Source organism: Schistocerca cancellata, chromosome 5, assembly GCF_023864275.1.
Source record: "Schistocerca cancellata isolate TAMUIC-IGC-003103 chromosome 5, iqSchCanc2.1, whole genome shotgun sequence".
NCBI lineage: Eukaryota > Metazoa > Arthropoda > Insecta > Orthoptera > Acrididae > Schistocerca > Schistocerca cancellata.
The window spans coordinates 734,010,945-734,037,332 of record NC_064630.1 but is presented as its reverse complement, the minus strand read 5'-3'; the positions used below and the strand labels follow the sequence as shown (position 1 = coordinate 734,037,332).

The following is a 26,388-nucleotide window of genomic DNA, read 5'->3' as shown; positions in this document are numbered from 1 at the left end:
TAAAGAGAAACAGGTCAATGCCATTTGTTGAGTCAAAGCATTCCACACAGTAATGTGTGTGGTCTGTATAATGTTAATTTTTCAGGTCTGTCTTTCTTTTGAGGAATGAAATGGATCTCTGCACAGCAGCCATACTCTTGCTTTCATGGGATGAATTATGCTGAGGTCCAGAAGTGTAGGTGACTCGGGCAGTTTGCAAGGGAAAGAGCAAATGGTGTTGCGTTTGGATGTGCAGATTAACTGTCAGTAATAAGAACAATGTCTGTCTCTGCTTCAACTTTACAATAAACTACTATATAGTAGGTCATTCCATTAATTTCAGAACCTTTTCCTGCTTGTCTATCACAGATTTCACTGAAATTTTATTGAACATTCACACGTCTCCCATGAACACTGATAAAGTTTAACATTTGTCGCAGCAATAATGGCAGAGATACAGCTGCTCGCTTTACTCCATGTGCAGAGTGAATGTAAATTTCTGGTGAATTTGAGATGTTACCTTGGGCAAAATTTTCTTGATGAAATGAAATTAGGCCATCTTGTACCACTTTATGCATTCTCATAAGAACAATAATGAAAAGAATTTTACAAATCATATTCAGCCAGAAAATTGTAGGCAAAATTGCCCAGAAAATTTCAGAGTTTGGCTTTATATATATATATATCTCAGGGACTAAAGGTATGATGAACATGAAACTTGGTATATAATCCAATAACACAAGGTTGTCAGGTATAAAGTTGTTTTTGTACCACTTTCCAGTATGGAATAAATTAAATGGAAAGTAGATTTGGTAAGTAGGTGAAAAATGTGGTCTTTTTGACCTAATTTTGAGGTCTATTTCATCATCACTCTGAGAAACTGTAACAATAATAATAATAATAATAATACTTTATTCAATATCGAATGTTTCACTGCACATGTATAAAAACATGTTACAATTTTGATACATAGCACAATAATACATTCTTTTGAATATGTCATTGATTAACAAAATGATTAAATTACAGATAAAATGGTTTGCTTGACACTATTTACATATTTTTTCGAAGCAATTCTTATTCTGCGTGTAATATGGTTTTCTTCTAATGTGTAAAATGGATTTTGTAACAGAAATTTCTTTAGCTGAATTAAGCTCTATTGTCGATATGGTCATAATTTTACTGGGCAGTCCATTGGCTAACTTGACACCTGTGTATTGCGGACCCTTTTCATAGAGTGCTGTTCTGTGACTGATGATGCATTTTTTTTTATTTCTGTATTTGTACTGATACAAATCAGAACACATGTTTGACTGCAGTCTTTCAACAAGTAATATGGCTTTTAGAATGTACATGTTTACTGCAGTTAGTACAGCAGATTTTGGAAAAAAGCCCTTTTTTTGAAGTAGCAATAGCTTATTTAGATTTCCTTTACTTGTTGCAGCCCAAATTTCTATTCTGTAATTCAAGTGATAGGAAAATAGAGCATGATATGTGGTCTTTAGGACAACAGTATCTTTGTAGAACTCGCTAATCTTATTATTTGGAAATAGATTCTTAGACAACTTACATGCTAGAGTATCTACATAGGGGCCCCCTTTAGATAGCTTTGAATTATTAAACTGAGGAATTTTACACTAAAATTTTTTGTTACTAATTCATTGTCTATGTATAGTTTAATTTCATCATTAAAATAACTGATGCTTAACTCCATGAGACACGTTTTACTACTGCTAATATTGAAGTGGCTTTCATTAAAGTACTGAACAATTTCATTTGTCACATTATTACAGTGCATCTCTAATTTGTTGAATGATTCCTTTCTACATGCAATGGGTGTAACATCCACATACAGGACTGTTTTGGGACTTTGAGTGCAGTATCTTATCTCATTTACATAAATCAAAAACAGAAGAGGATCCATTACTGAACCATGGGGCACTCGATATTTTGTGTTAGTGATTTTATATTTGTGAACACCACTTCCAGTTTTAAGCAGTACAAACTCTTTTCAGATACTCGTGTAAGATTTTATTAGGCCACGAGCAGTGCCTCTGATGCCAATGTTCCATAGCTTTTCTAACACGATTGCAGCGTTCACACAGTAAAAAGCTTTCTCAAGATCAAGGATATTCCTGCAACATGTTGATTACTCTTGATGCCACTTACTATCTCTTCAGTTAACTGAGCAGCGTCTATGCTAGTTGATTTACATTTAAAGGATCCACTTGGATTTTCAAACAATAAGTTACGCATCTAGAGAAAGTTGATAATTCTACGGTATATGACTTTTTAACTATTTTGGAAAACACAAGAAGTATTGAGATTGTTCTATAGTTTTGAATTTTGAGATTATCTCCTTTCTTAAATATTGTTGTTACCTGAGCTATTTCTAGTGTTTCTGGGAAGTTATCTGATTCTATTATACTATTTACAGCTACAGACGGAGCTACAGAAACATTTTGTCGGTACACTTTTAATACAGTAATACTGGGGCCATCATGCTCTGTGGAACTGGAAGATTTTAAAATCCTAATAATTTTAATTATTTCTTTGCAGTTTGTGGGGACTAGAAAGATGCTATACTCAGCTTGATTGCCTTTAAAATTATATTGCAGGCTATTAACAAGTCTTAATATACACCCATATTCGTCAACTTTCTAACAATTAATACAACATTATCTCTTTATTTCAGAAAAGGTGTGTTACCGGTTCATAATATGTTAGTATCGGTTATATCTTTTGTTTCCTATTGTATCATTTAATCTCAGGCCGTGCTTTGTTTTTGCAAGTCATTCTCCGTTGGAACCAGCACTTGTGATATTCATTCCTATTACTTTGCCCATACTACAGCAATAATGACCGACCAATTCCTGTAAATTGCTTCATATTGGTACTTCACATTTTCAATCTTGATTTCAGCGTGTGAAATTTTAGAACACGTTCCTGCAGTTTGAGCCGTCATGCTACCTGCGTTGGCGTCACTCTAGTTGCAAGTGGCAATTGAACGTATCAGAACAGTGCAAGTTTTAACAAATATCTCTTTGACCTCCGACTATTCGTTGTTCAATGCCCAATGGTATATCTTGGTCATCAGAGATCTTAGGACTGGAGGAGTATTGAAATGGAGACCTTGCGAGTAACATGTGTTTTGTCAAGAAATTTGCGAAAAAGTATTTTCTGCGAGAGACAGTTGTTGAACCATCGACTATTAACGATAAATGTACAGCCATGAGAAATCCGTTGTAATTAAAACACACCAGTGGCACCGTTACCATTGACACTTCTGACAATAGCTTATTATTTCAGGTTTTTGCTGCAAGGAACCAAAGTACCCAACAAACCGATGTTAAGGTGTATCATGGACCATTGGCGCAGCAGATTCGAGGAGTGAAGTTATTTTCATTGGTTACTAGTGCAGGCGGTCTGGTTGCTCAGCCGTACCTTATTCAACATGCAACAACTTTCGGAAATTTACCGCTGTCCATTGCAATGCTCGGATTTATAGGATGTTTCACATACGTAACGCCGTTCTTATTGCATTGGATAACAAAAAAGTATGTGACGGAGATTAGATACACGCCAGATAGGGAAGTTTATACTGCTGTAGTGTACAACTTTTTTCTGAAGGAGAAAAAGGTAACTTAACTATTCTCCAACGAAACCGTCAATATTTGTGTTGCAAATCACAACCCTTTGCCACATGATTACAAAATATTTGCGTCATTGAATGTTAAACGTTTCTAGGAAGCATTTTACTGAACAGTTTTCTATAACACAATACTATTGTATTCAGTTACGGAGAGAATGTTAGTGCCATACCGATATGAGACCAACACGAAATAATACTGGATGCCCTCTGTAGTATGAAATTGGAACCAAAATTACACAATCCTGTCACCCTCTCATCTCATCTACTGGCTCTCAGATTCCTATAACAGCAGTGTGGAGAAAGCTGTATAACGTCTATTCACTGTATTTTAAGGAGTGTAGTCCATTCCATGTTCTCAAATAGGCGTACTTTTGTTATCCTACTATACCTGAAATAAAATAACTGTGATTGACAGATTGGCTTAGCATGGCAGTGCACAGTGTGCAGTGTTATGTATGAAAATGCTCTGTATATACCTACAGACAACACTGTGAGCACATGGTACTCAAGAATGATGTAAAGTTAGCTGTCGGCTGGCTCCTATCACTCGATTTTCTGAAACATCAGATACAAAGTAATTTTAATACTGCATATCTCCTAAGATAATTCATAGGACCCGTATTACCTTATGTCTTCCTGTGTTTCTCCTGAACACAAATTGATGTTCCCCAAAGTTGGCTTCTAAAAATAGTTTGATTGTTCTGTATATAACTGATGCATGATCCAGACATAACTTACTAAACTGATACTGGTAATACTCGTCAGCCCCTTCCTTCCTTGATACTGGGATCATCATATTCTTCATGAAGTTTGATGGTATTGTGCCTGTCTCATATCTGACATACTATGTGGAACAGTTTTGACATGGTTGCAAAGCCATGTAAATTGGCCCATTGTGCCATCAGCCAACGAAGTTACCTTTCTGTGTAACAAAATTATGGTAATATCTCCAAGGAAGTTGTAGGATTCCTAATGTTTAAATCATAGTCACCAAAATGATATTGGTTTATATGTGCATTATTAACTGAGAACAAAACAGGGAATCTTATAGCTTTTGACACAAGGTAGGAAAAATATTCGATTAAAGGCAAGTATAAACTGTGAGCATGCGCACAGTATTCTTGCAGTATTTGTCTCTGACTTAACCAAAAGAACATTTGTCCTTTGTGTTCCATAATGCATATCAAGTAAGAGAGAGCCTATGGTAAGAGACATGAAGGTGGCGTATTCATTGCCTCTGACAAGACATTTAAGTCCAGAGAGTTGTAAATTGAAGCTGAATGTGAGGGTACTGTAGAATGTTTGGCTGATTTGTGTAAATGCTCCACTAAGTTTACATAAAATTCATAAATTCCTTACAGTGGTTAGGTAACATGTTGTTGTTGTGGTCTTCAGTCCTGAGACTGGTTTGATGCAGCTCTCCATGCTGCTCTATCCTGTGCAAGCTTCTTCATCTCCCAGTACCTACTGCAACCTACATCCTTCTGAATCTGCTTGGTGTATTCATCTCTTGGTCTCCCTCTACGAGTTTTACCCTCCACGCTGCCCCCCAATACTAAATTGGTGATCCCTTGATGGCTCAGAACGTGTCCTACCAATCGATCCCTTCATCTAGTCAAGTTGTGCCACAAACTCCTCTTCTCCCCAACCCTATTCAACACCTCCTCATTAGTTATTTGATTTACCCATCTAATCTTCAGCATTCTTCTGTAGCACCACATTTCAAAAGCTTCTATTCTCTTCTTGTCCAAACTATTTATCGTCCACGTTTCACTTCCATACATGGCTACACTCCATACAAATACTTTCAGAAATGACTTCCTGACACTTAAATCAATACTCGATGTTAACAACTTTCTCTTCTTCAGAAACGCTTTCCTTGCCATTGCCAGTCTACATTTTATATCCTCTCTACTTCGACCATCATCAGTTATTTTGCTCCCCAAATAGCAAAACTCCTTTACTACTTTAAGTGTCTCATTTCCTAATCTAATACCCTCAGCATCACCCGACTTAATTCGACTACATTCCATTATACTCGTTTTGCTATTGTTGATGTTCATCTTATATCTTCCTTTCAAGACACTGTCCATTCCGTTCAACTGCTGTTCCAAGTCCATTGCTGTCTCTGACAGAATTACAATGTCATCAGCGAACCTCAAAGATTTTATTTCTTCTCCATGGATTTTAATACCTACTCCAAATTTTTCTTTTGTTTCCTTCATTGCTTGCTCAATATACAGATTGAATAACATCGGGGAGAGGCTACAACCCTGTCTCACTCCCAACCACTACTTCCCTTTCATGCCCCTCAACTCTTATAACTGCCATTTGGTTTCTATACAAATTGTAAATAGCCTTTCGCTCCCTGTATTTTACCCCTGCCACCTTCAGAATTTGAAAGAGAGTATTCCAGTCAACATTGTCAAAAGCTTTCTCTAAGTCTACAAATGCTAGAAACGTAGATTTGCCTTTCCTTAATGTAGCTTCTAAGATAAGTCGTAGGGTCAGTATTGCCTCGTGTGTTCCAATATTTCTACGGAATCCAAACTGATCTTCCCCGAGGTCGGCTTCTACTAGTTTTTCCATTCGTCTGTAAAGAGTTCGCATTAGTATTTTGCAGCCGTGACTTATCAAACTGATAGTTCGGTAATTTTCACATCTGTCAACACCTACTTTCTTTGGGATTGGAATTATTATATTCTTTTTGAAGTCTGAGGGTATTTCGCCTATCTCATACATCTTGCTCACCAGATGGTAGAGTTTTGTCAGGACTGGCTTCCCCAAGGCTGTCAGTAGTTCTAATGGAATGTTGTCTACTCCCGGAGCTTTGCTTCGACTCAGGTCTTTCAGTGCTCTGCCAAACTCTTCACATAGTATCATATCCCCATTTCATCTTCATCTACATCCTCTTCCATTTCCATAATATTGGTCTCAAGTACATCGCCCTTGTATAGACCCTCTATATACTCCTTCCACCTTTCTGCTTTCCCTTCTTTGCTTAAAACTGGGTTTCCATCTGAGCTCTTGATATTCATACAAGTGGTTCTCTTTTCTCCAAAGGTCTCTTTTAATTTTCATGTAGGCAGTATCAATCTTACCCCTAGTAAGATAAGCCTCTACATCCTTACATTTGTCCTCTAGCCATCCCTGCTTAGCCATTTTGCACTTCCTGTCGATCTCATTTTTGAGACGTTTGTATTCCTTTTTGCCTGCTTCATTTACTGCATTTTTATATTTCCTCCTTTCATCAATTAAATTCAATATTTCTTCTGTTGTCCAAGGATTTCTACTAGCCCTCGTCTTTTTACCTATTTGATCCTCTGCTGCCTTCACTACTCATCTGTCAAAGCTACCCATTCTTCTACTGTATTTCTTTCCCCAATTCCTGTCCATTGTTCCCTTATGATCTCCCTGAAACTTTGTACAACCTCTGGTTCTTTCAGTTTATCCAGGTCCCATCTCCTTAAATTCCCACCTTTTTGCAGTTTCTTCAGTTTTAATCTACAGTTCATAACCAATAGATTGTGGTCAGAGTCCACATCTGCCCCTGGAAATGTCTTACAATTTAAAACCTGGTTCCTAAATCTCTGTCATACCATTATATAATCTATCTGATATCTTTTAGTATCTCCAGGGTTTTTCCATGTATACAACCTTCTTTTATGAATCTTGAACCAAGTGTTAGCTATGATTAAGTTGTGCTCTGTGCAAAATTCTACCAGGCGGCTTCCTCTTTCATTTCTTACCCCCAATCCATATTCGCCTACTACATTTCCTACTCACTCTTTTCCTACTACCAAATTCCAGTCACCCATGACTTAAATTTTCGTCTCCCTTCACTATCTGAATAATTTCTTTTATTTCGTCATACATTTCTTCAATTTCTTCGTCATCTGCAGAGCTAGTTGGCATATAAACTTGTACTACTGTAGTAGGCGTGTTCTTCGTGTCTATCTTGGCCACAATAATGCGTTCACTATGCTGTTTGTAGTAGCGTACCCGCATTCCTATTTTTTTTATTCATTATTAAACCTACTCCTGCATTAGCCCTATTTGACTTTGTATTTATAACCCTGTATTCGCCTGACCAGTCTTGTTCCTCCTTCCAGCGAACTTCACGAATTCCCACTATATCTAACTTTAACCTATCCATTTCCCTTTTTAAATTTTCTAACCTACCTGCCCGATTAAGGGATCTGACATTCCACACTCCGATCCATAGAACGCCAGTTTTCTTTCTCCTGATAACGATCTCCTCCTGAGTAGTCGCCACCCGGAGATCCGAATGGGGGACTATTTTACCTCCGGAATATTTTACCCAAGAGGACACCATCATCATTAACCATACAGTAAAGCTGCATGCCCTCGGGAAAAATTACGGCTGTAGTTTCCCCTTGCTTTCAACCGTTCGCAGTACCAGCACAGCAAGGCCGTTTTGGTAAGTGTTACAAGGCCAGATCAGTCAATCATCCAGACTGTTGCCCCTGCAACTCCTGAAAAGGCTGCTGCCTCTCTTCAGGAACCACATGTTTGTCTGGCTTCTCAACAGATACCCCTCCGTTGTGGTTGCACCTACGGTACGGCTATCTGTATCGCTGAGGCACGCAAGCCTCCCCACCAACGGCAAGGTCCATGGTTCATGGGGGTAACATAGGCAGAAACAAAAGCTGATAACGTAACAGATTGCGTTATTTTTTATGTTTAACATCTGATAAAGCAATAATGAGAACTCATTTATTGTGTCTCCTTGCACAGTGCCAAGAGTGATCCAAGCAGGTTGACGTAACAGCAGTGGAAGAGGAGTTTATTATATATGTGTCATCCTCTGACAGGTGTAAAACACCAAATCTGAGGACCCTTACACAAAATCGTATGCAGAAATATTTTGATAACGGAAAGGAATGAATAGAGATGTTAATTGGTTTATGGTATTTAGTAAGTGTAAAGATTTGCAACATCATTCTAGTTTCCTCTGTCATTTCTCTTATGTAATATGTTCTGTCAGAGCACAGGGACAAGTCTGTTATAAACTGTCACCAAGTCTATGTGGATAAGTTGAAAAAAGTCCAAGCCTAAGTACACAGTTCAAGATTGAAAAAAGTTGCATTCTGTTGTACTAATATGGTATGACAAATATTTCTTGGTAATTCCTCTTTTTGCCAGACATTCTCTTCTAAAGAAATCATCTTAAATGTGACTCCTTTGATAATAGAGAAGATCTTAAGCCTGGAGTGTATGAACGACAAAATGTCACATTGTCACTGCATGTTTTAACTGTGTGTCCAAGTGGTACACTACTCAACTGGTCAAGCCATACTTGCATTATGGTTAGGCTCTTCCTCCTGGCATACACAGTTACAGCAAGACGATCATTCTTTATGCTAGGACATATTCATTCATCCATTATGCTCAATAGGTCCCATCGAGGACAACCTTCAGTGATGTGGAATGAATTGAGGTAAAAATTAACAAAAGACAAGGAAATATTAGAAACTTAATATGTGTTTTGAATTCACAGCAAACAATCCATGCACTGCTTAATGCTGTTCGTGTTTATGACAGCTAAATTTGAGACTGCTACCTTGTGGAAGGGGGCTAAAGCTGCTACTATTGGTAGCTTGGCAAAACAAAAGTTGTAGTCCCACTTGTCTGCTTTGACCAGTGACATCGGTGTGGCAGACATAAGTATTTGAAGTGTGCACAACATGACGACCATGATGTCGCCCATTACACCTATGAACAAACATAAATAGCATGCAAATCATTTAACTCTAGCAATACAATGAAACTAATGGAACGACAGCAGGAAGTAGGGGGACTTTGGGCAGGGACAGGCTAAATGTATGAGAATAAGACTAACACCACCAGTCCAAAACAAATATTAACCCAAAAATCAAGTACACAAAATTCTCAGCATCTGACATAATCAAAAAAAAGAAGAAATGAAAACCATTGTTACCATAAATTTCACATCACATATATATTTCAAATGAATCCCTCGATATCAGGTTTTCCCACACAACTCGAAAACCCAGTATCAAATTTCACTTGACCTATGTAGCTCATCTGAAGTTGTCGATGCCATGAACCCGCAAGCCACTCCAAAATTTCGCTTGACCTATATGGCAGTTAAAACGAAGCTCACTTAACAAAAACCAACACACTAAAATTTTCAAATCTATTATCAAACTTTCACTTTTCCTATGAATCTGAAACTTAAGTCCACAGTACAACAGACTAAAACTCGTGCACATAACCAATATCAAAAATGTAACTTAACCAACAATGGTAAACCAGTATCTACAGTACTACCAATCACAATTCAACACAGTTTGCAAACGCTAACAAGAAAAACCCTGAACTTCACAAAAATGTGCATTGCCACCAATTTCGATGTACGTGAACTACCACTAGTAATTCCAAACATGAATCCATCAGCCACAATATGTAAAATCAAAGTAACTCACTAGCAAATCAGAAAAAACTCCTCCAATAACAACCTGACACACAACTCACTAACATACCTAACAAACAACTTCGAAATATAAACATACAAACAAAAGAGTGTGACCAAATGCTACGTACTGTGATCTACAACCATGACCCAGTTAAAAACGCTGTACCACCACCATGATGAAACATACAATTGTGTCACGGGTCAGAGGCTGGGTGGAATTGCATAAGAATGCTAGTTTTCAAAGAAAATATTCATCTGCACTTGTAAACATTATTTACAGCACATCACGTATTGCCATGTAGCTTTACAATGAAGCACTGCTACTTGCCATATACACTATGTGGTCAAAAGTATCCAGACACCTGGCTGAAAATGACTTACAAGTTCATGGCGCCCTCCATCAGTAATGCAGGAATTCAATATGGTGTTGGCCCACCCTTAGCCTTGATGACAGCTTTCACTCTCGCAAGCATACATTCAATCAGATGCTGGAACATTTCTTGGGAAATGGCTGCCCATTCTTCAAGGAGTGCTGCACTGAGGAGAGGTATTGATGTCGGTCAGTGAGGCCTGGCAAGAAATCGGCATTCAGAAACATCCCAAAGGCATTCTGTAGAATTCAGGTCAGGACTCTGTGCAGGCCAGTCCATTACAGGGACGCTATTGTTGTGTAACCACTCCACCACAGGCCATGAATTATGAACAGGTGCTTGATCATGTTGAAAGATTCAGTCGCCATTCTCGAATTACTCTTCAACATTGGGAAGCAAGAAGGTGCTTAAAACATCAATGTAGGCCTGTGCTGTGATAATGTCATGCAAAACAACAAGGGATGCAAGCCCCCTCCATGAAAAACATGACCACACCATAACACCACCACCCCCGAATTTTACTCTTTGCACTACACACGCTGGCAGATGGTGTTCACCAAGCATTCGCCATACCCACATCCTGCCATTGGATTGCCACATTGTGTATTGTGATTTGTGACTCCATGCAATGTTTTTCCACTGTTCAATCATCCAATGTTTATGCTCCATACACCAAGCGAGGCATCATTTGGCATTTACCGGTGTGATGTGTGACTTATGAGCAGCCGCTCGACCATGAAATTCAAGTTTTCTCACCTCCCCACCTAACTGTCATAGTACTTGCAGTGGATCATGAGGCAGTTTGGAATTCCTGTGTGATGGTCTGGATAGATGTCTGCCTATTACACATTACAACCCTCTTCAACTTTGGCGGTCTCTGTGTCAGTCAACAGACGAGGTCAACCTCTACGATTTTGTGCTGTGTGTCCCTTCACGTTTCCACTTCACTATCACATTGGAAACAGTGGACCTAGGGGTGTTTAGGAGTGTGGAAATCTCACGTACAGACATATGACACAAGTGACACCCAATCACCTGACCACGTTCGAAGTCCTTGAGTTCCGTGGAGTGCCCCATTCTGCTCTCTCACGATGTCTAATGACTACTTAGGTTGCTGGTATGGAGTACCTGGCAGTAGGTGGCAGCAGAATGCTATTAATACGAGAAACATTATGTTTTTGGGGGTGTCCAGATACTTTTGATCGCATAATTTAGCTAACAGAACTTTTCAATCCCTAAATCTAGATATTCAGATGATTTGTAGAGAGGGTGACTAATAAGGTATGTTTTTAATTTTCTTTTGAATTGGTTGAAAGTCCAGACTCCTGACTTTGTGTTAGATGGGACTTCATTAAATATTTTCCTGCCAGGAGATGTAGCTCCACTCTGAAATGTAGACCAGGAAGCAGTTATTTATGTGACCGTGTAAATCACAGTTCAGCTGAAACAGATTTTTGTTATCAGTAATAAAAACTGTTAAGGAGTAAATGAATTAGGAAGTGAATGTAGGAATTACAAGATGAATAATTATCTGTGTCAATGAATAAACGCTTCATTTCCCTCAAGCGTACTGCGACAAGCAACACAACGAGTGTTGCTTTCAAGGTCATAACATACTGATCTGAGCTCTCAGTTAGTTTATCTGCATTTTCATTCAATTTTAACTTATCATCCAACTGCACACCAATGAATTTTACAATGTTTCATGTAGACTGTGAGGATTAATGTCCACTTTTGGTGCTTACAGGTCATTATGACTTGTTGGAAATTGCATAATATTCTTTGAGAGATAAAAGCTTAAACTGTTAACTTTAAACCATTTGTGGGTTTGTTCAGTTATCATTTGAGTTGTGTCTGCTAAAGTTGAATTTGGCCCCTTGATTAGTATGTTTGTTTCATCAGCAAACGTTACAGATACATTAACCACCCTTTAAAGTCACTGCAAGGTCATTCGTGCAGAAAAAGAACAAAGTGGGCCCAGTAGTGATTCTTGTGGCATCTCAGATGTTAAGTTTTGCCATTCTGAGATTAGTTTCATGTCTGTGACACAGTCTGTCGGTAAGACTTGCTGCTTCCTATTATTACAGTGAGACTCCGTCCACACAAGAGGGATACCATTACATAAGTTAAGTGTGTCAAATAGAATTTTGTGATCCTTACAATCAAAAGCTTTGGAAAGGTCACCAAATATGCCAACACAATAATTTTTCTTATTTAGCTCTGCTACCACTTGTGAAGCTTTTATTGCTTTCTTTGTGAAGAACCCTTTATGAAATCCAAACTGAGAATTCTGCTCACTTAAGTGACTATTCTATCATAAACTACTGTCTAAAATACATTTGAAAAGTGTGGAAGAAGTAAAATAGGTCAGTAATTGGAGGTAGCTGCTGTTTATGTTCAGTTTTGTAGATCGTTGTTATTACAGCATATTTAATCTGTCAGGGAGTAAGCCTTGAGTCATGGATTGATCAAAAAGATAGCTTATGGGTAATCATGTCAAGTCTGCAAGAGATTTCAATATTCTGCTAGAAACCAGCCATCAAAATTACTACTGTTTAGTGTCTTTGTGAATTTTGTAATCTCGTTTAAGGTTGTATTTTTCTAAACTAATATCTTTTGTTGGTGCAAGTACCACCATCATTGAGTTTTCCAGCCCAACATTGTTATTGTCATCATAATGTCTGGTAATGTGCTCTGCAGAATTTGAATTCCCGCCAGACGTCATGGACGTCGAAGACCCCTAGAGGTCTCTGCATCATCGCGCCGTAAACTGTGGCGGTGTGCGCGTACTGGCCTGCATGTAGTGTGAGGGCACCACAGTGGGACACGTGTTTCCAGCAGCCAATAGCGGCACCCCCGATAGAGTATTTAAGAGCCGACCTCTCACTCTGCCAGTGAGTCTAATCATTGCGTGAGTCTCGACACATCGCCTCGACAAGGCAGCGTGTTTATTGTACTTTGATCTCGTTAATCGTGGACGTCTTGGATTCATTTGGTTGTTTCTGTCACTCTGTTGCGTGTTGTCGTCATAAGGTCTTTCTCCATAGTCTGTTGTCGTTTCATGTCCGTCCTTTCCATTCTTTTGTTTGTGCACGGGCCGCTCTCTGTTTGGTCCCGCCGCACTTTCTCGGTCACCCCGCAACCATTCCGGTCGCGATCACAACAGGTTACAACATCATTGTCGACGAGGTAAATGGTGGTAGGTACTAGCATGGAGGCAAAGTTAGTCTGTCGTCTGGAGCAACAGCAGCAGCAGTTCCAGTTAGACATCTTACAAAAGTTGCTGCAGTTGCTAACAGACAAAGTCGATGCTCGGGATGCGTTACCACAATCCGAGTCCTTGGGTGTCCGATGCTTTCCCACGTTCCGACATAATTTCCAACCTTTAATGACGCTAAAGAGGACTGTGAAACCTACTTACACTGGCTGAAACAACATTTCATGGCTTTTCAAATCACAGACAACTCCTTGCAGCGGTCGTTGTTTTTGTCTTGGGCCTCCCCTGACACATTCTTTTTTCTCCGCAAGTTGGCACCGTTGTCTGAGCCTGTGGCTCTCTCTTTCCAGGAGATATGCCTTTTGCTGACAAACTATTATTCCCAATGCTACCATGTGGTCACCTCTCTGCTGGAGTTCCACCAGTACCATAAACGGTCTGGTCAATCATATTGTTTCTGGGTCATGGACTTGCAGGGTCTCAGCCGTCGATGCGATTTTACGTGAACCAATCAGTAGTGTAAGGCTTCGTATGCAGGCTCCCTGATCCGGGATGTGGTGGTTCAGCTGGCTCCCGATCCTGAGGTCCGTACTGCGGCGTTGAAACTCGACAACCCCTCCTTGGAAAAGATTCTCCGCATTGCCCACTCCTTTGAAATTGCTCAAGCGGCTAACGAGTGTCTTATGGCGCGACCGCAGGTGGCGGCAATCACAGCATCATGGCGAGTTCCGCCCTCGCGACGTCGACGTGGCCCGGCCGACAGAGGCCAGCACCGTCGGGACTCATCGTTGTCCGATGTCTCTATGGAATCGGCACCTACGGTCGCCCCTTGTTGCCGGTCGCACGGCCCACTTCCATCTTGCCCACAGTGCTTTACTGCGACTTTGCAGACTGATTGTCCCCACCGCTGGAAAACGTGCATGCTGTGTAATAAGGGGGGGGCCACATTCGATCGGTTTGTCCTAGTTGCTTGACTCGGACTCTCTCCAGTCCTGCCCCTCCTGGGCCTCAAGATACAGTCCATGCTCTGCAATCGATCGTCCCACAGGATGACCCATGAGCGCGGCAGCTTTTTCTCATGCTCCGCATTTTCACGGAGAAAGTCAGTTTTCAGGTTGACACTGGGGCCACCGTCTCCCTGATTAATATGGCAACATATACCCAGCTGGGCTCTCCTGAGTTGTCACCTCCCTCTCGCCGTTTGGTCGCCTACAGAGATGGTCCATTCCCCTTCATGGGCAGTTCGTCATCCAGGGAACGTACAAGTGTGTTCCCCAGCTTCTTACCTTCTTTGTCGTCAACCATCCGTCGGCTTCGAATATTTTTGGCCTGGATGCGTTTCAACTGTTTGGCTTTTCTATTTCTGATGATGAAGTTAAGGTCGTTTCCATGGCTGTTCCTATTCAGGACTTGGACGATCTCTGCTCCGCTTTTGCGTCGCTGTTTGCAACGGATCTCGGATGTGCTTCCGGCTTTCAGGCACACATCACCCTATGGCCGGATGCGCAGCCTTGCTTTTTCCGGGCCTGGCCCCTTCCGGTGGCCTGATGGCCGGCTCTCAAGCAGGAACTGGATCGGCTCCAGGCTGCTGGTGTTCTGGAGCCTGTAACATACAGTGCCTGGGCGGTGCCGCTCGTGGTCATATGGAAACCCAGTGGGTCCCTTCGGCTGTGTGGGGACTTCGGCGCTACAGTCAGTGCTCAGTCCCTCATCGACACTTACCCCATTCCCCGACAGGAAGACCTTCTCGCTAAGCTTGCCGGGAGAGAGTATTTTTCAAAGATTGACCTGGTTGAGGCATACCACCAGTTGCCCTTGGATGCCGACTCTCAGAACATCATTGTTATCAACATGCCTTTCAGATTGTGCAAGTACAAGTGCCTTCCCTTTGGTGTCTCTTCAGCGCCAGCCATTTTTCAGCGATTCCTGGAGCAGCTTACACAGCCTATCCCCACCTGTGTGAATTATCTGGATGACATCTGGGTCAGCGGGCGTTCCCACCAGGAACATTTGCAAAACCTCAGTGCCCTATTTCATGCTCTGCAGTCTGCTGGTCTCCGCTGTCGGCTGGACAAGTGTTGTGTTTCTCAACTGGAAGTGGAATACTTAGGCCACTGGCTTAGCAAAGATGGCATTTGCCCTTGGGGTCGTAATGTCGCGGCCAGTGAGGCCCTTCCTTGTCCCAAGAACTTATCTGAACTCCAGGTATTTTTGGGCAAAGTTACTTATTACTTAAAGTTCTTGCCCCAGGCTGCCTCTGTTGCTCAGTCCCTCAATCACTTGCGTTGCAAAGGGGTACCTTTTGATTGGACTCCTGTGTGTGACCAGGCTTTTCTCCGTTTAAAGGCAATGCTGAAGTCTGTCCCTTTCCTTACTCCCTTCTCTCCAGACCGCCCCTTGGTTGTGGTGGCTGCTGCATTGGCATACGGCAATGGGGCCATCCTTGTGCACCGGGATGCCGATGGCTCCGAACAGCCCATCGCTTACGCCTCTAAGACGTTGACCACCCCAGCACAACGGAACTACTCCCAGATTGAAAAGGAGGCCCTGGCGATTGTGTTTGCTGTCCAAAAATTTCACACCTATCTCTTTGGGGCAAAGTTCACCCTCCTGACACACCATAAACCTTTGGTTACACATTTCAGACCCCACTCTCACCTTCCGGAATGGACAGCTCAACGTCTCCAGCACTGGGCATTGTTTTTACGTAATTACACTTACCCCATCCGGTATAAGCCCACCATGCTAACGCGGCTGCTTTGTCACGTCTCCCAGCAGGCCCCAATCCTGCCTTTGACCAGCAGGAGGTTCAATGCTTTCACATTGATTCCGCCTGCCGAGATGTGCTGGACGGTTTGCCTCTTATGGCTGCTCACATTGCTGTGGCTACCCGCCGCGACCATGTTTTGCAACAGATTCTCAACTACATGATTCACGGGTGGCCCTCCTATGCTACTCGTCGGATGCAGTCCAATTTCAGCCCCTGGTGCCACCTGTCCCACAGGCTCTCCGTGGCTGATGATGTCCTTCTACTGGCCACAGAGTTGGATGCCTATTGGGTGGTCATCCCTCCGGAATTGTGGCTTTGGGTGCTCGGTTTGTTACACCGCGGGCACTGGGGTATGTCCCGTATGAGAGTTTTGGCTTGCCGGCACGTGTATTGGCCCGGCATCGATGGCGATATTGAGCCCCTGGTCCATGGGTGCACTGTCTGTGCACGTCACCATGCCAGCCCCCCTCATTCATTTGCACCCAGGCCTGTGCCTCGCCGATCCTGGGATCGCATCCATGTCGATTTTGAGGGCCCGTTTTTGGGGTCCATGTGGTTGCTCATCGTTGGTGCTTACTCCAAATTCCCATATGTTGTCCGCATGGCGTCCACCACCACGGAGGCTAAACTCACAGCCCTGGTGTGGTGGAGTGGCTTGTCCACACTTTTAATCAGCAGTTGACAAAGGCAGTCGACACGTCTCCAACCACATCGGCCCTCACCCAGGTTTTGAACACCTATTGCACTACGCCAATTGGCGGATGCAGTCCGGCAGAGCTCCTTCAAGGGCGCCAGCCGCGGACCCTGCTCCATTTGGTGACACCATCCTCCTCCTGCCCCCGCTCCTGGCCCTCACGGTGGTATGCCCCTGGCACAGCCGTGTGGGCCCGCGAGTACGGGTGCAAGGCGGGTTGGACGCCCGCCACAGTCGTTGCGGCCCATGGGCGGCATGTGACGTCGGTGCAGACCTCGAAAGGGTTGGAGCGCCACCCTCATAATCAGCTCCACCCGCGGGACTCGCGCCGCCGCACCCTCCCCTACCTCCTTCAGGTGCGGACGTGGTCCTCGAGTCTCCATCCCTGCACCCGGTTGCCGTCTCCCCGTGGGCCTGCCGCCGGCCCTCTCTGCCCCCAGGTGAATCGACAGCTCCCTCCACCCCCCCCCCACCCCATGGACTCCGGATTGGCTGCCATGGATACCTCGGACATCCCTTCCTCCCCGCCACTAGCGCTTGATGAGCCCAGCTCATTTCCTCACTGCCGCCCACCTCGGCACCGTCCAAGGTGTTTCCGCCCCTACGCGCAATTTCAGGGGGGAGGGATCTGGTACCGTGCACCCCAGAATTTGAATCCCCGCCAGCCGACATTGCCGCCGAAGACCCCTAGAGGCCTCTGCATCATCGTGCCGTAAGCTGTGGCGGCGCGTGCGCACTGGCCTGCATGTAGTGTGAGGGCGCCACAGTGGAACACGTGGTTCCAGCAGCCAATAGCAGCGCTCCCAGTAGAGTATTTAAGAGCCGGCCTCTCGCTCTGCCAGTGAGTCTCGACGCATCGCCTCGACAAGACAGCGTGTTTATCATACTTTGATCTCGTTAATTGTGGACGTGTTGGATTCGTTTGGTTGTCTCTGTTACTCCATTGTGTCTTGCGTGTTGTCGTCGTAAGGCCTTTCTCCATCGTCCATCGTTGTTTCGTGTCCGTCCTTTCCGTTCATTTGTTTGTGCACAGGCCGCTCTCCGTTTGGTCCTGCCGTGCTTTCTCAGCCACCCGACAACCGTTGCGGTCGCGGTCACAACAGGTTACAACAATAATCATTCATCTTCTGTTGCCATTTCACATGTACAGTTTGAGTAACAAGGATTTCAGTATTTATGTTTGATGGCTAATGAAGTGAGAAATATATACACCAGTGTAGAAATTATGTATCTTGTTAAAGCTTTGAGGCATAAGGTGAAAGTATTCACTGAAGTTCCTCACTACTAAGTAATGAAATTATTTAATTCATGAATTTAAAAAGTTTGGTATGCTATTGTATATACATTATGAATCATCTAAAAAGAAGAAAAAATCAGTGTAACAACTAAAATTTGTATGGGAGAATAGCCAGTCTCGTCATTATTCATGTTGATTATATCATTTATCCTATAGATAAATTCTTCTCATGATGGAATGCTCATAAGAAACTAATTTCTGTCATTATTCCTCAACTGCATAAATGTTATGAAGTACCTCCTACGAATTGCTTGGCAGCTAATGAGTGCTCCAAAAGTGATGTGTGTCTTTTTCAACAGTGTTTTATATGTGACAAAAGTTCATTTCTTTATAGACATGCCATTACTTCCTCTCAGTCAAACAGAAATGACCAGTGGAATGGGGAAACTTTGAGTCTCTTGAATGCTAAGCATACAGTATTATGTACTGGCATGTTACAATGTCCCATCCAAGGGGCTCGCTGCTCTGCATGGCTACCACAGGGCCCCAGCCTTTGCAACATCGTTTCCCTTCCGTGCTGCAAGTCTATCCTCTTGCTATTCTTTTTCCCCTCCCATGGGGAACATGTCAGAGATGTTTTGGAAATGTGTTCTGCATATTCAGTGGCTGATATCAGAACAGTGTCTTCACTGTTTTTCATTCCCCTTTTTTTTTTCTTCATTCCCCTTCTCCTGTCATTGCTCTGCTTTGGTGTTTGAGGTTCCTCTTTTTCTTCTTCCTTCCTGTGCACTCCTGAAGGCCAGCCCATGCATCTAACATGTAACATGTGACTGGGTAATGCGTAATTCCCAGATTCCCGGGTTGGCAGGTAGGGTTCGCATGTACCCCCTGGTATAGGCCAGGCCCAGAGAAAGATGACTGTCTGTGCTGCTACCTTCCCAAATTGCCGAATGGTCCCTCCGTCAGGGGTTTGGGAGGTGTGACCTGAGTGCGAACAATCACCAAAGGAAGGGGCACCGCCTTCTGAGGGGGAGGGGGGGTTGGCAGTTGGAAGCAGCGTGCCATCTGTGACGCTGCAGTCATGGGGGTTTTTCTCCCAATGAGCAATTATTTTCTTCCCGGTCAATGCCTGTCAGATGTAAACGGAATGAAGCTAATGATCAAAGACCCTCCAAGCTGCACCACGACTCCTTATGGTTTCACATACTGAAGACAGTCAGTATTTTGCTACAGCAAATCCATTTACAATTCGGAAGATGTTGATGCAATTGCTGGTCCTGTGAAATCCTGTTCTCATTTATGAAGTGGCACTTTGCTTTTGGAGACTACTTCTGATTCCCAGGCACAAAACTGCTTGCAGCTTCGCTCCTCCATGGCTATCTCATTCATGTTGAGGCCCATCAATTGCTGAATTCTTCCCATGTGCTGCTCGATGGTCTGACCGAGGTAGAAATCCAAATGTACCTCTCTGATCAGAGTGTCATTGCAGTCCATGGGGTAGTGAACAAGGTAGATGCATACTTAGTGCCCACACTCACTCTTTTTATCATTTTTGATAAAGTAGTGCTTCCATCAAAGATCGAAGCAGACTGTGAAGTTATCACAGTGCACTGCTACCAATGTCATCATTACAACTACACTTGAATGTCCTGTAGATACCTAGCCAAATGTATAACCTGTGGTAGGAATACCAATGATGGTGATTGGCCACCTCCTTCTCCCCACTGTATCAACTGCAATGGTGACCATGCCACCTGCCTCTCCCAAGATCATCCTCTGTATCTCAATGCGTTTGCTGTCCAGGAGACCTGGGTGAAGGAAAAAGTGCCTTATCCGAACCCTCACAAGTTGTTGGCTAGTTGCAAACCCTATGTTCTACCGTCTGGCACTTACAGTGCTGTTCTTGCTACATCTCGCTCCATGAAGAACATGGCAACACAGACTTGCAATCTCAAATTCAGCACTGTGGTCGTGAAATTGCCCAGTATCATGGCAGCATACCCATCATCTTCTGCAGCTGTGCAACAAGCCACCAAACCTTCACCTCTCAGGGCAAAGTCACCCGCTACACAACTGGCAGGCCAGAAAGGACAGAAGGAATACTCCCACGAAGACTTCCTACATCCCTCCAACCAATAAACATCGGGGCCCTACTCCGCCAAACAGAAAATCTCCAAGAAGCCTAACAAAGGCAAACGGTCTTGTTTGTCCTTCGCCGACTTGGAGGACCTCTTCAACAGTGTCGCCATGTGATACCCTTGCCTGCCCTTGCTTGGCTGACCACCGTGCCACTGTGCACTGCCAACTGTTTTTCAGCCCTGGACTCCACAGATAAACAGAGGAGAATGCTGATATTCCCTTTGGTGCTTGCCCAGAACCTGTCATGGCTGACCTTCTCAGTCACTTTAACCTCATCTGCCTTAACATGTGAGCACCAATGTTCCTTTCCAGCACCACTTGTACATATTCCCATTTGGGTGTCTCCTTCTGCACTCCTGAGCTTGCCCATCATCTAGAATGGTCCATTCTCTATGACACATACTCAGGCAACCATTTCCCGTGTGCTATCAGTATGCTGACTCCTACCCCACCTAAGTCTACACCCAAATGGCAGCTTTCTAAGGCTGACTGAAGGCTTTACTCCTTCCTGACCACCTTCAGTATACAACATTTCCCAAGTTGCGATGACCAGGAAATATCTTACGAACATTATTCTTACCACGACACAATGTACCATATCTCGCACTTCCTCTCTGCCACACCGTATCCCTGTCCCTTGGTGGACTGAGGCTTGCCGCAATGCAATTCGCATGCAGAGATGTGCTCTCTGCATTTTTAATTGTCATCCTATGATGGCCAACTATATTCGTTACAAACAGTTGCATGCAAAGTGTCATCACATTCTTCAGGATAGCAGAAAATCTATCTGTATTTCCTTTACCGGTTCTTTTAACAGCACCATACCATCTTCGTCACCTGGGCCAACCTCCAACGGCTGTCTGGAACTGAGGTCCATTCCCCAATTACCAGCCTGACAGTAGCAGATGATGACGTAGTAGGACCTACTGCTATCCCCAACACCTTGGGCTGCTGTTTTGTGGAGATTTCGAGCTCCAACCACTACCACCCGGCCTTCCTCCATTGGAAACGAATGGAGGAGGCTCAGGCAATACCGTTATCTTCTCAGAATCGTGAGTGTTACAGCGCCGCATTTACTATGAGGGAGCTAAATCATGCTCTCATTTCATCCCAATCCCCTGCCCCAAGACCAGATGATGTTCACATTCAGATGCTGCAGAACCTTTCTCTTGCAGGTAAGCACTTTCTCCTATGCAATCGCATCTGGGCAGAGGGTACGTTTCTCAGACGCTGGCTTGAAGCCACTGTCATACCCATACCTAAGCCCAGCAAGGACAAAGACCTTCCTTCTAGTTATTGCAACATTTCTCTCACCAGCTGTGTTTGCAAGGTCTTGTAATGTTTGATTCGTGCCCGGCTGGTATGGTGGCTCAAGTCTCGCAATTTACTAACCTCTGCACAGTGTGGGTTTCGAGCAAGCCGTTCTGTGGGTGAACATCTTGTCATCTTGTCAACCCATGCCATGAATTGTTTTCTGTGAAAATACCACACTATGGCCTTGTTTTTCAATTTGGAGAAAGCCTATGACACCTGCTGGAGGACTGGTATCCTCCATACTCTCTACACGTGGGGCTTCCATGGCCGCATGCCCCATTTCCTTCAGGGATTCTTAAAAGACCTAGTTTTAAAGGTAGTGTGATTCTGCCTTGTTGGACATCTTTACACAGGAAAACGGTGTGCCTCAGGGTTCCGTCATGAGCATTGACCTTTTTGGTATTGCTATTAACCCTATAATGGCCTGTCTCCCACCAGGCATCACCAGTTTCCTTTTCGTTGACGATTTTGGAATCTGTTGCAGTTGTCCACAGGCTTGTCTCCTTGAGTCTCGATCATCTTTACTTATGGAACATCGACAATGGTTTTGCTTTTCCTCTGACAAAACTGTTTGTATGAATTTCTGGGGGCTCAATTAGTTTCTTCCACCATCTTTACATGTTGGGCCTGTTGCCCTTCCATTTGTTGAAACTACAAAATTCTTGGGGCTTATCTCAATAGGAAACTGTCTTTGTCCTCCCACATGTCTTACCTAGCTGCCTGCTGTACACAGTCCCTCAGTGTTCTATGTGTCGTTAGTGGTTGTTCCTGGGGAATGGATTGGACCACCCTCCTCCGTTTGTACCAGTCCCTTGTCTGTTTGAAACTAGACTATGGGTGTTTTGTTCGTGCATCTGCACATCTGTCTCTCTTAGGCTGTGTCAACACTACCCACCATTGTGGCATCGATTGGTTGAGAGTCCATGTGCTGAATCAGCTGAACTACCACTGTGACTTTCTCCTTGGCAGATACGAATGCCCTTTGTCTGCCATACCTGGCCACCCATCTTACACCTCCTCCTTTGATGACTCCTTTGATCACCAGTACAGGGTGTGTCTCTCTTCTGTGTTACATCTTGGAATTTGCTTTCGGCTCTTGCTCCGGGAGCTTAACTTCACGCTACCTGCCACCGATGGGTGTGAACCCTTCACCACCTTGTCTTCATGTGGTGGCCTTTGTTGGCCATGGCCTTCATTTGCTTCCTAAAGACACTACTCCAGCTTTGCTCTTATCGCCGTAAGTTTCACAATCTCCACACAGAACTTCACAATTGTACCTTTGTGTACACAGATGGCTCTCGGACTGACCTTCATGTCGAGATCTCCTTTCAATGTTTCTTCGTATCTTCTTCTGCAACACTGCTCAGTATTTACAGCAGAGATCTTCACCCAGTATCAGGCTGCACAGTACATCATGCGACACAGACTTTTCAATTGTGTCATCTGCTCTGACTTTCTCAGTGCCTGCAGAACCGTGGTATACTGTACACTGTCCACCCTTTTGTGCAACAGGTGCGAGAAAGTTATCACTTGCTCACTCTTGATGGAACTACTGTGATGTTTATGTGGGTTCCTGTTCACATTGGTCTGATGGGAAATGAGGCTGCTGCCAGGGCAGCAGTCCTCGTACCTCGGCCCACTAGTTCTTCCACTCCCTCTGATGATCACTGTGTTGCCGTCTGTCAGCAAGTGGCATCACCATTGGTCCTCCCTTTGTGGGAATTAAACCTCTCCCATTGGCTTGGACAACCTCCTGTCAGCCATCTCGCCATGAGATCATTTTAACTAGGTTGCGTTTTGGCACTGTCTTTTTAGCCTTCACCATTTGTTAAGTGGTGCTGCCCCACCACTGTGTGCTCCTTGCCCTCAACCTCTGATGGTTCGCCATTTCCTGACGGAATGCCCTTTTATTAACCACTTATGTTCTCATTTATGTTTGCCATCTGAGTTTCTGTCCATTTTAGCGAACAATGCACAGGCTGTCAACCGCGCTTTAGCAATATGGCAAAGGACATTTAATTGTGGCATAGGGTCTTCATTTCCGTATGGCGTATTTTATGGTCCCTTCTCCAAATTCCTGTTTTTAGCTGTCTTTCTTCCATGAATTGGGCTTAATGTGTAGACATTTTCAACTTTCTTTTCTTTCTTCCCCCCCCCCCCCCCCCCCCCCCCCCCCCCCCCCCCTTAGTGTTCTACAGTTCTGACATGGGCGGGTATGAACCTAGTTGTTTTTGCACCCTAAAACAAAACAAAACACCACAGAGTGCACCATGAAACAAAGGAACATACCAGCTTTTTATATTTGTGTGAACTGAGCTTTAAAAGTGTCTTGAATCAACAAATCTGTGTGAAAAATAAGTCTTGCGGTGGCTGACATGATATCTGTGGCAAGGAATGTTGGAGAGCAGTGTAGAGTCTGCCTGGATGTTGGTTTACTTGGGGTTGTGTGCCAGAATAATAGGTAGAACCTTAGGTACTGCTTCACCAACTTACAGTGAAACTTTCACCTTTTAACCTAACCTAAGTCTTAAGCTACGGTACAGTTCAGTGTACCACTACAACTAAGATTTTGTATTCACAGTCAAAACCTACATTCCAGAAAATATGCTTATAAAAATAAATAAATAAAAATGTCAGCATTATGTTCTTGTTCTGTTTGTGCATGTATTTCGTCACACACTGCATCATGTTACTTCATGAGACAAAGCAGACATCTGGGATCAGTAGGTTAAGTTGACCAGAGAAGTGGTTTGATCACTTCCATGCTTTGATTGTCTTGTATGCTAAGTTAAACTATATTGTTTGTCAGTGGAGTCAGTAATTTGGAGATTGCATAACACATCATAGGAAATGTACTTGTGAACTATACTGGTTGGTTTCAGACAGAACTGAAGGCAGAGAGGTCTGCTTGTGTTGGTGTAACAAATTGGCAATTAAACACAGGATAGAACTTTTTAAGATTTACATTTGTATCTGCCATAAGCAGCTTGATAAATAGATTTATTTTGGTGTGTAAACCTTCTTCTATTTCCAGTTTATACACCGTTACCTTCGTTTTCAGATAATATTTCACCCAGAGGATGTCGAAGTACCAGAAGTTCCTGGCATGTTCTCTTCCTTCCACGTCAGAGGTATTCCTCTATTTGTTGATCCTAGGATGTTTGAAGACAAATCGCATTATGCTCGTATAATGGGATATGACAAACCTCTAGACTTGAAGCTTGGAGACCTGGAAAATGATAAGAAAACGTGATAAGTTCACACCAGTGTGTATTGAGAATAAACTGAAATAAATTGAGTGACTATATTGAAAGTAGTTAATGTGAGTGAAATCTTCAAGTGTTAATGTATAATTTTGGGAAATTTCCCATGTCTACCTGTTTAGTGCCTTCCTCTGCTTAGTGCTGTTTAGCACTAATAAATTATTGAAGGTGAGTACTTACTGGATTTTCCATTTTCTTTATCCTCCACACTCATTCCAGGAGCTCAGCCAGCAATGGCTTGTTGCAGGCACAGTGTAGCTGAACGCCTCGTTGTGGCAGCTAATGGGCATTGCCAACCACCCTAATGTCTTGGACACCACGTGTGCTTAAGCCATCATGTTCAACTGTAGAACATAGTGTATCAGGGAGTGCGCATCTTGGCATAATCACCTATAGCAAAATGAAATATTTCACTTCAATTTATGCAGCTTTGTTAATGGATGGTTTCAGTTTTAAATTTCAGCTTTAAAAATATTTATTAAACATGTAGAAATTTATTCTGAGTTAAAAAATTTGTTTCATGTCGAAGTATGTAACTTGTTTGTCAAGTTAGCTATTCAGTTTTAGGCTATAAGAGACTCCTTTCAAAGCCTTACATATTTATTGTACATTTGATGAGAGTTACGTAGAGGGGGGCGGCACCCTCCCCCCTTTCATTTCTCGTAATTTATGTACATTATATGCATCACAATACTTGTCAGAGACTTGTATATTACCTAATATAAATTTTCTGACTATCTCCAGTTTTGGTTTTTATAACAAGAAGTGTATTACATACAACAAGATGTGTTAAATATGGTATGAATGTAGACACGAGGCTACAGTGTAGGTCAGTCTGTTACCACGATTGTCATTTAATGGTGGGGAGGGGAGGTGGGAGTGGAGTGTCTGCAAACACCCTTTTGACACATATTTCAAATTTTAAGCCAGCTATATGCCAATTAGTCCATGCAGTTGAAATACTATACATTATGGTCAGAAAAGCACGTAAGGGTGTGGCAGATTAGGCTGTGCTGAGAAGTAATTGTTAAGAAAAAAATTCAATATGTTGCGCTATTTCTGAGTTAATTAGCATTGAAGTTAGCCAGTTGAGCTGTAGCGTGCAATTTCATGCTGCCTGCCAGATACACTTAGTGTCAGTTGTTTTGTAGCGTAGCTGATAGTGCACGAGATTATTCAGCCTTTGGCTTGGGTTGAATCTCTTATACCGTCCCAAGTCCAATTTTTGTATTGCTCTCTTGTTTGGAAACCAAAGAAGAACACATTTGGCGGCACCATCTCAGACGAGTCGC

At 43.1% G+C, this 26,388-nt stretch overlaps 1 protein-coding gene across 2 annotated transcripts; it reads left to right on the top strand.

The window, feature by feature from the left end:
* Window positions 1–3,054: 3,054 nt before the first annotated feature.
* On the top strand, window positions 3,055–25,835 carry LOC126187580 (transmembrane protein 70 homolog, mitochondrial). Of its 2 annotated transcripts, XR_007537764.1 has the most exons (4): window positions 3,055–3,202; window positions 3,289–3,618; window positions 24,895–25,264; window positions 25,344–25,835. XR_007537764.1 is itself a non-coding variant. In XM_049928749.1 (3 exons), the coding sequence occupies exons 1-3, from the start codon at window positions 3,104–3,106 to the stop codon at window positions 25,084–25,086; spliced, it is 621 nt and encodes a 206-aa protein (XP_049784706.1). In that variant the 5' UTR covers window positions 3,055–3,103; the 3' UTR covers window positions 25,087–25,835. The 2 variants fall into 2 exon arrangements, 1 of the variants encoding a protein (XP_049784706.1); XM_049928749.1 differs by having other exon boundaries at window positions 24,895–25,835.
* Window positions 25,836–26,388: the final 553 nt, after the last annotated feature.

Bases quoted from the DNA above. Each gene is read 5' to 3' on its own strand.
- LOC126187580 (XM_049928749.1), top strand. From the start codon at position 3,104: ATGGAGACCTTGCGAGTAACATGTGTTTTGTCAAGAAATTTGCGAAAA. The intron at 3,203-3,288 runs GTACAGCCATGA...TTATTATTTCAG, and splicing joins ATCGACTATTAACGATAAAT to GTTTTTGCTGCAAGGAACCA. The intron at 3,619-24,894 runs GTAACTTAACTA...CTTCGTTTTCAG, and splicing joins TTTTTCTGAAGGAGAAAAAG to ATAATATTTCACCCAGAGGA.